This window comes from Monodon monoceros, unplaced genomic scaffold, assembly GCF_005190385.1.
Source record: "Monodon monoceros isolate NGI ecotype Baffin Bay Population unplaced genomic scaffold, NGI_Narwhal_1 Super_Scaffold_13, whole genome shotgun sequence".
Taxonomy (NCBI): Eukaryota; Metazoa; Chordata; class Mammalia; order Artiodactyla; family Monodontidae; genus Monodon; species Monodon monoceros.
In genome coordinates, this window is record NW_021703769.1 from 77,955,833 (window position 1) to 77,968,928 (window position 13,096).

Here is a 13,096-nt window from a genome sequence, read left to right on the forward strand (position 1 = left end):
CTATATTTATTCAGACAAAAATAGACTTTAAGACAAAGACTGTAGTAGACACAAAAGTAGGTCACTATAAAGGGGTCAATCCAACAAGAGAATATAACACTTATAAATATTTATGTACCCAATATAGGAGCATCTAAATATACAAAGCAAATATTAATAGTCCTAAAGGGAGAAGTAGACAGCAATACCCCACTTTCATCAATGGATAGATCATTCAGAAAAAATCAGTAAGGAAACACTGGACTTAAGCTACACATAGACTTAACAGACATTTACAGAACACTCCATCCAAAAGCAGCAGAATACACTTTCTCTCAAGTGCAGATGGAACATTCTCCTGTATAGACCATATATTAGACCACAAATCAAGTGTTAATAAATTTAAGTTTAAAATCATATCAAGCAGGCTTCCCTGGTGGCACAGTGGCTAAGAATCCACCTGCCAATGCAGAGGACATAGGTTCAAGCCCTGGTCTGGGAAGATCCCACATGCCACAGAGCAACTAAGCCCGTGTGCCACAACTACTGAGCCTGTGCTCTAGAGCCCACAAGCCACAACTACTGAGACCGCATGACACAACTACTGAAGTCCGCCCGCCTAGAGCCCATGCTCTGCAACAAGAAAAGCCACAGCAATGAGAAGCCTGCGCACAGCGATGAAGGGTAGCCCCCGCTTGCCATAACTAGAGAAAGCCCACGCACAGCAATGAGGACCCAGTGCAGCCATTAAATAATTAATTAATTAATTAAAATGTCAAAAAAAATTTTTAGATCATATCAAGCATCTCTCCTAATCACAATGGTATGAAACTAGAAATCAATTACAAGAAGAAAACTGAAAAATTCACAAGTATGTGAAAAGTAAAGAACATGCTACTTAACAACCAATGGGTCAAAGAAGAATTCAAACAAGAACTCAAAAAATATCTTGAGACAGATTAAATGGAAATATAACATACCAAAACTTATGAGATGCAACAAAAGCAGTTCTAAAAGGGAAGTTCATAGCAATAAGTGCCTACATTAAAAATAAGAAAGATCTCAAATAAATTACCTAACCTTACACCTCAAGGAACTAGAAAAAGAACAAACTAAGCCTAAAGTGAACAGAAGGAAGGAAATAACAAAGATAAGCGGGGAAATAAATGAAATAGCGACTTAAAAGACAATAGAAAAGATCAATGAAACTACCAGCTAGTTTTTTGAAAAGTAAAACAAAATAGACAAAGCTTTAGCTAGATTCACCAAGAAAAAAAGAGAGAGGACTCAAATAAATAATACCAGAAATGAAAAAGGAGACATTAAACTGATACCACAGAAATACAAAAGATAGTAAGAAATCAGACAACCTAGAAGAAACGGATAAATTCCTAGAAATGCACAACTTACCAGGACTTAGCCATGAAGAAATAAGAAAATCTGAACAGACCAGTTACTAGCAAAGAGATGGAATCAGTAATCGAAAACCTCCCAAAAAACAAAAGTCCAGGACCAGATGGCTTCACTGGCAAATTCTACCAAACATTGGAACAAGAATTAATACCAATCCTTCTCAAACCCTTCCAAAAAACAGAAGAGGAGGGAACACTCCCAAATTCATTCTGTGAGGCCAGCATTACCCTGACACCAAAACCAGACAAGGACACCACAAGAAAAGAAAATTACAGGCCAATATCACTGATGAACATAAATACAAAATCCTCAACAAAATTTTAGCAAACTGAATTCAACAATACATTAAAAGGATCACACACACCATGGTCAAGTGGGATTTGTTCCAGGGATGTGTGGATGGTTCAACATCTGCAAAACAACCAACGTGATGCATCACATTAACAAAATGAAAGGTAAAAATCACACGATCATCTCAAGAGATGCATAAAAAGCATTTGACAATATTCAACATCCATTTATGATAAAAATTCTCAACTAAGTGTGTACAGAGGGAATGTACCTCAACATAATAAAGGCCATATACGACAAGCTGACAGCTAACATCATACTCAACAGTGAAAAGTTGGAAGCTTTTCCTCTAAGATCAGGAACAAGACAAGGATGCCTACTCTTACCACATTTATTCAACGTAGTATTTCAAGTCCTAGACAGAGTAAGAAAAAGATATCCAAATCAGAAAGGAAGAAGTAAAACTGTCTCTCTTTACATACAACATATATATAGAAAACCCTAAAGACTTCACAAAAAAACTGTTAGAACTAATAAACAAATTCAGTAAAGTTACAGGATACAAAATCAATATACAAAAATCAGCTGTGTTTCTATACACTGATAACAAACTATCAGAAATAGAAATTAAGAAAATAATCCCAATTGCATCAAAAAGAGTAAAATACCTAGGAATAAATTTAACCAAGGAGGTGAAAGACTTGTACACTGAAAACTGTGACACTGATGAAAGAAATTAAAGAAGACACAAATAAATAGAAAGATACTCCATGCTCATGGATTGGAGGAATACTATTAGAATGTCCATACTACCTAAAGCAATCTACAGATTGAACACAATCCCTATCAAAATCCCAAAGGTATCTTTCAGAGAAATAGAATAAACAGTCCTAAAACTTGTATGGAATGACAAGACCCCAAATAGCCAAAGCAAACTTGAGGAAGAAGAATAAAGCTAGAGGCATCATGCGTCCTGATTTCAAACTATATTACAAAGCTATAGTAATCAAAGCAGTATGGTATTGGCATAAAATATATATACACATAGATCAATGGAATAGAATAGAGATCCCAGAAATAAGCCCATACATATATGGTCAATTAATTTAGGACAAAGGAGTTAATAATATGCAATGACAAAAGAACGGTCTCTTCAATAAGTAGTGCTGGGAAAACTGGACAGTCACATGCAAAAGAATGAAACCGGTGGGAATTCCCTGGCGGTCCAGTGGTTAGGACTCCATGCTTCCACTGCCAGGGGCTCAGGTTCAATCCCTGGTTGGGGAACTAAGATCCCACAAGCCACACAGTGCAGCCAAAAAACAAAAGAAACTGGACCACTATCCTACACCATACACAAAAATCAACTCAAAATGGATTAAAGGCTCAAGTGGAAGACCTGAAATCATAAAACTACTAGAAGAAAACATAGGTGGTAAACTCCTTGACATCAGTCTGGTGGTAACTTTTTGGATTTGACACCAAAAGCAAAGGCAACAAAAGCAAAAATAAACAAGTGGGATTACATCAAACTAAAAGGCTTCTGCATAGCAAAGGAAACCATCAACAAAATGAAAAGGCAACCTAAGAAACGGGAGAAAATATCTGCAAATCATGTAACTGATAATGGGTTAATACCCAAAATATATAAAGAACTCATACAACTCAATAGCAAAAAAACAAAAAATCTGATTTTTAAAAGGGCCAAGATTCTGAATAGACATTTTTCCAAAGAAGACATACAGATGGCCAACAGGTACATGGCAACAGCCAAAACGCACCTCCCTTGGAAAACCCTGAACAAACACTGGTACACAGACTGACAGCATTGGGGGACACACAGATGGTGCTGCTGGCCACAGCCTTGCCCAGCCTGAGTCCCTGGGCCTGCCCTGTGTGCCCAGCCTCAGGTCTCTAACCCAGATCTCGGGTTCCTTCCCTTGGATGTAGTATGCTGGGTAAAGCCCTGGACTTGGGGCTCCACTCCCTGACCCTTCCCTCCCAAGCCCCCCACCCCCAGTTAAGGCCCCAAGTCGGTGCTGGAGACCCACTCCTCTGAGGCACAGCTCTGACCCCACCTCCTGGACCAGGGGATACATACCTTCAGGGTCTGCTCATTTCGGTGCATAAGGTAGGCCAAGATGGCCGCACAGCTGCGACTGATGCCCATGGTGGAAAAGACCAGGATGACAGAGCCAAGCTCCAGGTGAACTTCTGCAAAAGGAAGGAAAGGTGTGAGGTTGTGCGTGGCCCCCTTCCTTGTGGGTCTGTAAGATGACTGGCCTCAGTGGGTCCAAGAGTAGGTTCAGAACCAGCACACCATGGTCTAGGCAAGTCACATGACATCTCTAGGATACTGTTTCATTGCCTGGCAAATGGGGATCCTCAGACTTAGCTGGCAGTTCAAGAGAATCACGCCTGGGCACTCAGCATTATCATGCAAAGGCCTTTTCTGGGCTATGAAGGCTTCCATCCCAGGAAGGTCTGCTACCAGTTGACCTCCCCAGGTAGGGATAAAAGGACTATACCCCAAGGGCACTTGGGTGCTGATAGAGGCAGTGTAGACTGGATGTGAATCACAACCAGTAAGTACTGGCTGTTGGGCTTGGGCACTCTAACCCACAGTTTCCTCATCTGGAAAATGTGACAACAGTATACTACCTACCTGATAAGATTTTGCACTGTGCTTAGCCCAGTGCCTGGCACACAAGTGTCAGCTAACCACACTCAATAACGCCCCTGGGGCTGTCAACCTCACCCAGTGAGGGGTGGGAAGGAAACCTAAGCTGGCATCTTAGGCTGGTTGGTAACCCCCAAGAACTGAAGATAAATATACCAAGTGCAAAATCACAGACTGTCAGAGCTGGAGGATGACTCAAATGATTAAGGTCAACTGCCTCATTGTATGGATAAGGAAGTTGAGGCACAGAGAAGTTAAGGGTTGGCTCAGAGCCACCCAGTGAGGTAGAGCTGGAGAGGGGGCTTCTTTGGGCCACAGGGCTCTGCCACCCCATGATGGGACCCAGGGCAAGTCTCAGTCTCAGCTCCTAGGCAAGTGATAGCTACAACCTCCCAGAAAAATAAAGGATGTCTGGGCCAAAATGCCATTCTCAGGCTGGGGACTGTGTTGGTGCTGAGCAGGCCGTCCTGGGGTGGGCCTCTAACCGGACACAACCTTGCTCTCTCCAGGGATCTTGCTCTCCTTAGTATGACTGAAAACTCCACCCTCAGTGAGGCAAGCGGCTGGTGGGCACTGCTGTGTGTGGTAGGAGAACAGAAGGGGCACTGGGCCCACACACTGGGGACCATGAAATTTAGAGATGGAAGGGCTCTGGAGTCTTCCTTCTACCCCACCATACTGACCAGAGAGGAGGGTCGGGACAGAGTGAGATTCACCTGCAGGTCACCGGAGCCTAGCCTGGAGCAGGCCTTCATGAACATATGCACCCAGGATGGGCCAGCACCCTCATTTCACAACAGGCACAGTGATGCCGAGACTGGAGCTTGGCCAGGCATGAAAGGACATAGCGATCCAGCCAGGGCCAGAACACAGGGCACTCAATCCACAGTCTGGGGCTCTCATTTGGCCCCACTGCTCCCAAGGTAAACGCATGGCTGCCCATATTTCCAAGGACCCCCCCGGGGGGCAGGCTTGTCCCAGGGCTTGGCCACACCTGGCTGGGCGTGTGCTGGGCCCTGCCCTTTTTCTCCTGAGTGCTGGGAGTGGCAGTCAGCAATAGGCATGTGGATGAGGTACCACAGCCCCTCTGCTCCCTGGGCACAGACCAGTTGTTGCCTGGTTAAAGAATGCTCCTTACCAATGAAGTGACAGAGGTGGCGTAAAAAGGGTGTAATGTTGGCTTCCAGGGAATCTTCTATCTGGATGTGCAGAAGCTTGTCGGCGTCACCTGCAAAACTAAATGGAAGAAAAGCACAGGTAATCAGGCAAACTCACACAGAGCCCTACTGTGGCATCCTTCACCCACAGCGATGGGATCATAGGGGAAGGAGGCTGAACTAGCATCAGGGAGATGTGGGCAAATAAATGAACCGCTCTCAAAAAAAACAGCACCTACCTCATAGGGGTGTTGTGTAGATTAAGTCAATGAATCTATGTAAAGCATTCAGCAATCTGCTTGGCACACGGTAGTGCCCAATAAATGTGACATTATTATTATTAAACAAACCTGATGCTTTCCTAGAATACAGCAAAGATAGTGAGGGTGGAAAGGAATATGTAATGAATCTGCTATGTTAAATGGAGAAAGCAAGGTGAGAAGGATGGAGAGTGGTGGGCCTGCTATTTTAGATAGGATGGTCATGGAAGGCTTTACTGAGGAGGTAACATTTGGGCAGAGGTTTAAAGGAGGTGACAGAACAAGCCAGGCAGTTATATGAGGAAAGAGTGTTCCAGGTAGAGAATACAAGTGCAAAGGCCCTGAGGGCAGTATGTTTCATATGTTTGAGAAACAATAGGGAGATCAGAGTGGCTAGAGCTTTATGATCAAGGGGGAAAGAGGAGGGAGATGAGGTACGTGGCATGTTTAATGAGAAGATGCCCGCAAGGAGCTTGGCACAATGCCTAGTGTGCAGTGCGCACTTGGTAAATGTTATTTATGAAGACTGTGGCCTACTGGTGACATTCATTCACTGTGGTATGCAGAAAGTTGCAGCAGATTCAGAAATGAAAATATCCTGGTTTAGTTTCTGCATGAGCACTTGCTGTGACAAATACAAGCACAATTCACCCTGCATTCATTCATTCGTCTATCCATCCTTCCCTTCCCCCTCATCCCTCTCTCCCTCCACACCTGACCACCCATCCACCATCCATTCATCCATCTATCCCCAACCATTCATTCTTTCCTCAGATACTCACTCAATGCCTACTGTGTGCCAGACCTTGAGCTGGACCCTAGTGGACACAAGATGAATCAAATAGGGCCCCTCCCAGCTTCAAGGAGCTCCCAGTCTGATGGGGGAGGCAGACACATAAACAAATGGCCCCAATCCAACTGGCTAGGCTTTAGGATAGAGACCTGCACGTGCTCCTGAAGAGGAAGGGCAGGGAAAAGTCGAGGGAGCTGGGGAAAGCCTTAAAATGGAGGAGACATCTGGGCGGAGAAGACTGAAGGATACAAGGTTAATATATACAAATCAACTGGATTTCTATATACTAGCAACAATCAGAAATTTAAATTTTATTTGAGTTTTCTTGGCTATGCCGCGCAGTTTGCGGGATCTTAGTTCCCCGACCAGGGATTGAATCCAGGCCCCAGGAGTGAAAGCGCAGAGTCCTAACCACCAGCGAATTCCCAAGAAATTTGTAATTTAAATATACCATTTATAATCACATCAAAAATATCAAATACTTAGGAAGAAATCTGATACAAGATGTGCAAGAACTGTACACTGAAAACTATAAAACATTGCTGAAAGAAACCAAAGAGCAAAGTAAACGGAAAGATAGACCATGTTAATGAATCGGGAGATTCAACATTTTTAAGATGTCAATTCTTCACAAATTGCCCTATGGAATCCATTCAGTCCCAGTCCAAATTCCAACAAGCTTCTGTATAGAAACTGACAAGTTGATTCTAAAATTTATATGGAAATTCAAAGGAAACAACTTTGAAAAAGAACAACAAAATTAGAGGACTAACACTACCTGACTTCAAGATTTATTATAAAGCTACAGTAATCAAGTGTGGAACTGATAATAAGGTCCTACTGTATAGCACAGGGAACTATATTGAATATCCTGTGATAAACCATAACAGAAAAGAATATGAAAAAGAATATATATCTATAACTGAGTCACTTTGCTATACAGCAGAAATTAACACAACATTGTAAATCAACTATACTTTTTTTTTAATTAATTAATTAATTTTATTTATTTATCTTGGCCGTGTTGGGTCTTCATTGCTGCGCGCAGGCTTTCTCTAGTTGCGGCAAGCGGGGGCCACTCTTCATTGCAGTGTGCGGGCTTCTCATTGCGGTGGCTTCTCTTGCTGCAGAGCACGGGCTCTAGGAGCATGGGCTTCGGTAGTTGCAGCATGTGGGCTCAGTAGTTGTGGCTCACAGGCTCTAGAGCACAGGCTCAGCAGTTGTGGCGCACAGGCTTAGTTGCTCCGCGGCATGTGGGATCTTCCCAGACCAGGGAAGGAACCCATGTTCCCTGCACTGGCAGGCGGATTCTCAACCACTGCGCCACCAGGGAAGCCCCCAATCAACTATACTTTAACAAAAATTTTTTTAAAAGAGAAAAACAAGTGTGGGAAACTGGTATAAAGAAAAACATAGATCAATGAAAAAGAACAAAGAATCCAGATATAATCCTGTACACGTATGGTCAACTGATTTTCAACAAAGGTATCAAAGCAATTCAACAGGAAAAGGATCACCTTTTCAACAGTGATGACTTCCACATACAAAACAATGAACTTTGTTCCATATCAGGCACCATATACAAAAACTGATTTCAAAATGTATCAGGGGGCTTCCCTGGTGGTGCAGTGGTTGAGAGTACGCCTGCTGATGCAGGGGACGCGGGTTCGTGCCCCGGTCCGGGAAGATCCCACATGCCGCAGAGCGGCTGGGCCCGTGAGCCATGGCTGCTGAGCCTGCGCGTCCGGAGCCTGTGCTCCGCAACGGGAGAGGCCATAACAGTGAGAGGCCTGCATACCGCAAAAAAAAAAAAAAAAAACCACAAAATGTATCACAGGGGACTTCCCTGGTGGTCCAGTGGGTAAGACTCTGTGCTCCCATTGCAGGGGGCACAGGTTCCATCCCTGGTGGGGGAACTAGATCCTGTATGCATGCCACAACGAAGAAGTCCACATGCCACAACTAAGACCTGAAGCAATAAATAAATATTTTTTTTAAATGTATCATAAAACGTGAAGGTTAAAACTACAAAACTTTTTTTTTTTTTTTTTTTTGCGGTACGCGGGCCTCTCACTGTTGTGGCCTCTCCCATTGCGGAGCACAGGCTCCGGACGCGCAGGCTCAGTGGCCATGGCTCACGAGCCCAGCTGCTCCGCGGCATGTGGGATCTTCCCGGACCGGGGCACGAACCCTTGTCTCCTGCATCGGCAGGCGGACTCTCAACCACTGCGCCACCAGGGAAGCCCTACAAAACTTTTAGAAGAAAATATAGGAGAAAATCTTTGCATAATTCAAGTGTCCGTATACACATGGGTCTGTGTTTGGACTCCATTTTGCTCCATTGGTTTATTTTTCTATCCTGCACCAATATCACAATGCCTTACTTGCTGTGTTTCTTTTTAAGTCTTCGAAACTGGTCAAGTCAATTTTCCCATTTGTTGTTATTCACTATTCAGCTATTTTTGCCCTTTGTATTTCCATATAAAATTTAAAATTACTGTATCAATTTTCACAAATCCATTGGAATTTTATTGGCATTCCATTGACTCTATAGATCAATTGGGCAAGAATCAACATCTTTACAAAATTGATTCTTCTAATCCACAACTACGGTACATCCTCTGTTTATTCCGGTGATCTTTACTAACATCCTGTAGCTATTTAGATAATCTTTAGTAATTCACAGTAATGCTGTATACTTTTCTGTGTAGAAATCTTGCACATCTTTCAATAGGTATAATCCTAGATATTTAATATTTTTGTCCTATTGTAAATTATATGCTTTTAAAATTTCAGCAAACTTATTTAAGTCCAATAATTTATCTGCAGGTTGTTTTGGCTTTTCTGTGTATACAATTAGACTGTGTATAATGAAAGGTTTTGTTCCCTTTTGATTCCTATTTTATTTCTTTTACTTGCCATATTTCACCAACTAGAACCTCCAGTACAATGTTAAATAGAAATGGTGATAGTTGCATCTTTGTCTTGTTCCCAGGCTCAGAGGGAAAACTTTCAACATTTCATCAATTGTGATGTTTGCTATAGAGATTTTTGTAGAATTTTATTTTTAGATCAAAGAAGTTCCCTTCTATTCTCAGTTTGCGAAGTTTTTTTTTTTTTTTTTTTTTTTTGCGGTACGCGGGCCTCTCACTGTTGTGGCTTCTCCCGTTGCAGAGCACAGGTTCCGGATACGCAGGCTCAGCGGCCATGGCTCACGGGCCCAGCCGCTCCGCGGCATGTGGGATCTTCCCGGACCGGGGCACAAACCCGTGTCCCCCGCATCGGCAGGCAGGCTCTCAACCACTGTGCCACCAGGGAAGCCCTAGAATCCCCTTTTACAGATGGTTATTTGTGCTTTCTCTCTTTTTTGCCAAGGGTTTATCAAATTTATTATTTTTGTAAAACTATTTTGATTTTCTAGATCCTATTTTATTGTTTCTAGTTCATTTTATCTGCTTTTATTATTCCTTCCTTCCTTATTTGAGTTTAGTTTGCTGTTTCTTTGGTAATTTCTTGAGATAAATGCGTAACTAGTTGATTTTTAGCCTTTCTCCTTTTTAATAGATGCATTTAAAGCTATAAATTTCCCTCACAGCTTAGCTACACTCCACAAGTTCTGATATATTCTATTTTCATTATCATATAGTTGAAACTATTTCATAATTTCCATTGTGAGTTCTTTTTTGATCCATGAGCTGTTGTAAAATTTATTTCTAAGCTTCTAGGAATTTCCTAGTTATATTTGCAAATTATTGCTTTCTACATTAACTCCACAGTGGTTGAAAGCCAACTCTATACGATTTGCATCTCCTGAAATTGGTTGAATCTTGTTTTAGGAACTATCATATTGTCAGTTTTTATAAATCTATTTCTTTTTAAGTAAGCATTGGTAGCTTGAGTCTTCTGAGGAAACTTAATTTTTCAAATGTATTGGCATAAAGTTGCTCATAATCTTCCAAATTATTCTATTTTTAATTAAAAATTTTATTGAGATCAGTGTAGATGATCATTTATAGTTTTTATCAAATTTGGAAAATTCTGGCCATTGTTTCTTCAATGTTTCCTGTCTCCCCATTCTCCTTTCCTTTGGAGAATCTAGTTACACATATGTTAGGCCACCTGAAGCTGTCTCAGTCTCACTGAAGTTCTACTCTAGTTTCTTTTTTTAAGTCTTTTTCTTCTCTATGTTTCATTTTGTATACTTCTATTGCTATGTCTCCAAATTCAGCGATCTTTTCTTCCACAGTGTCTAATCTTTTAATTCTATCCAGTATATTTTTCATCTCAGACTATACTTTTCATCCCTAATATAGGGCTAAGTTTTTCCTCACTACTGAAGCAGTAGTCTTCTAAGTACTCTGTTTGATGCACTGTATATTGTGAGTTTTGTTTAATCTGACTGGAAACACAAACTACTCCTGGCCCCACATAATCTCTGGGGATTGTACCACCTGTTGATTTCTATTGGTTTTTCTCCCTGCCTTCAGTAGTTTTCTCACACGCATGTGCTTATTAGTACTTAGCTGAAGACACAGGAGGACTCTCTGCAGATGTCCAGAGTCTTTCTTTGTACTCAGCTCTCTATTCTCCATGCAGGTCTCCTACAAATTCTAGCCAACTCAACAGCTCTGAGTCCTCAACTCTGTACCCTCGACTCAGAAAGAATAATAGGATCTGTGTTGGCCCCCTCCCTGTATTGTGACCTGCAAACAATCTCCAAGCAATAAGCTGGTTCGATTGTGGAGCTCACCATTTTTTTTCCTCTCAGGAATCATTGTCCTGTGCTGTCTGTTGGCCATTGTCTGAAACACCCTTGTTTTAGATGCTTTGTCTGAGTATTTTTAGTTGTTTAAGGTGGGGTTGTAAATCTGGTGCCATTTACTCTATCATGGCCAGAAATGGAAATTCTTCTCACTTACATTCTTTTTCTTAAATTTATTTTTGGCTGCATTGGGGCTTCATTGCTGCACGTGGGCTTTCTCTAGTTGCAGTGAGCGGGGGCTACTCTTCATTGCAGTGTGTGGGCTTCTCACTGCAGTGGTTTCTCTTGTTGCGGAGCACAGGCTCTAGGCGCATGGGCTTCAGTAGTTGTGGCACGCGGACTCAGTAGTTGTGGCACGTGGACTCAGTAGTTGTGGCTCACGGGCTGTAGAGTGCAGGCTCAGTAGTTGTGGTGCACAGGCTTAGTTGCTCCATGGCATGTGGGATCTTCCTGGACCAGGGCTCAAACCTGTGTCCCCTGAATGGGCAGGCAGATTCTTAACCACTGCGCCACCAGGGAAGTCCTCTCACTTACATTATTGAAGGATATATTCTCTGGGTACAAAATTGTGGGTTGGCAGTTATTTTCTTTCAGTGCTTTAAGGTTCTATTATTTATTGCTGGATAACAAAATGTCCTAACACTCAGTGGCTTAAAACAATAAAAAATTATTATCTATCAATTTCTATGGATCAGGAATCTGGGAGCAGCTTATTTGGGTACCATTGGCTTAAAATCTCTCACAAAATTATAGACAAGCTGTTGTCATCTGGTCTCATCTGAAGACTCAATTAGAAGCTAATTCACATGACTGTTGGCAGGATTCGGTTTCTCACAGGCTTTTTGACTGAGGGCCTCAGTTCATTGCTAGCTGTTGGCTGAAGACTGTCAGGTCCTTGCCATGTGGACCTCTCCATAGGACAGCTCACCACATGGTAGCTGACTTCCTTCAGAATAAGTGAGCAAGAGAGAGTGAGCAATACTGATGCCACAGTCTTTCTGTGACCCAATATCAGAAGTGACAGCCCATCACTTTTGCTTTATTCTATCCATTAGCACACATCAGTAAATCTAGCCCACATTCAATGCTGTGAATGGTAGGAGGTGGGGAATCACCAGAAAGGTTACCGACTACAAAGACACATTCCATATTTCCTTCTAGTTGCAGTGATTTATTTCTATTGATGAGTCAGCTGTCAGTCTAATTATTGCTCCTTTGAAAGTAATGTCTTACTTCTCTACTTCTTTTATTTTTTATTTTTTTTGCAGTACGTGGGCCTCTCATTGCTGTGGCCTCTTCCGTTGCGGAGCACAGGCTGCGGACGCGCAGGCTCAGCGGCCATGGCTCATGGGCCCAGCCGCTCCGCGGCGTGTGGGATCCTCCCGGACTGGGGCACGAACCCGTGTCCCCTGCATTGGCAGGCGGACTCTCAACCACTGCGCCACCAGGGAAGCCCTATTTTTATTTTTTTAATTAATTAAGGTTTTTTTTGGCTGCATTGGGTCTTCATTGCTGCATGCGGGCTTTTCTCTGGTTGCGGCGAGTGGGGGCTACTCTTCGTTGCGGTGTATGGGCTTCTCATTGCGCGGGCTTCTCATTGCGGGGGCTTCTCTTGTTGTGGAGCATGGGCTCTAGGCACGTGGGCTTCAGTAGCTGTGACACACGGGCTCGGTAGCTGTCACTCGTGGGCTCTAGAGCACAGGCTCAGTAGTTGTGGCGCATGGGCTTAGTTGCTCCGCAGCATGTGGGATCTTCCCGGAC

The 13,096-nt window shown here is 42.8% G+C and overlaps 1 protein-coding gene across 4 annotated transcripts in view; it reads right to left on the reverse strand.

The window, feature by feature from the left end:
* Positions 1 to 13,096, reverse strand: part of STYXL1 (serine/threonine/tyrosine interacting like 1) — a 66,263-nt gene that overhangs the window by 5,653 nt on the left and 47,514 nt on the right. For all 4 annotated transcript variants that reach the window (XM_029220469.1, XM_029220468.1, XM_029220470.1 and 1 more), the window contains 2 exons: positions 5,502 to 5,599; positions 3,785 to 3,897 (listed from right to left, as the gene is read on the reverse strand). In XM_029220469.1, the coding sequence (XP_029076302.1) occupies positions 3,785 to 3,897; positions 5,502 to 5,599 (211 nt within the window). The remainder of the gene's footprint in view (positions 1 to 3,784; positions 3,898 to 5,501; positions 5,600 to 13,096) is intronic.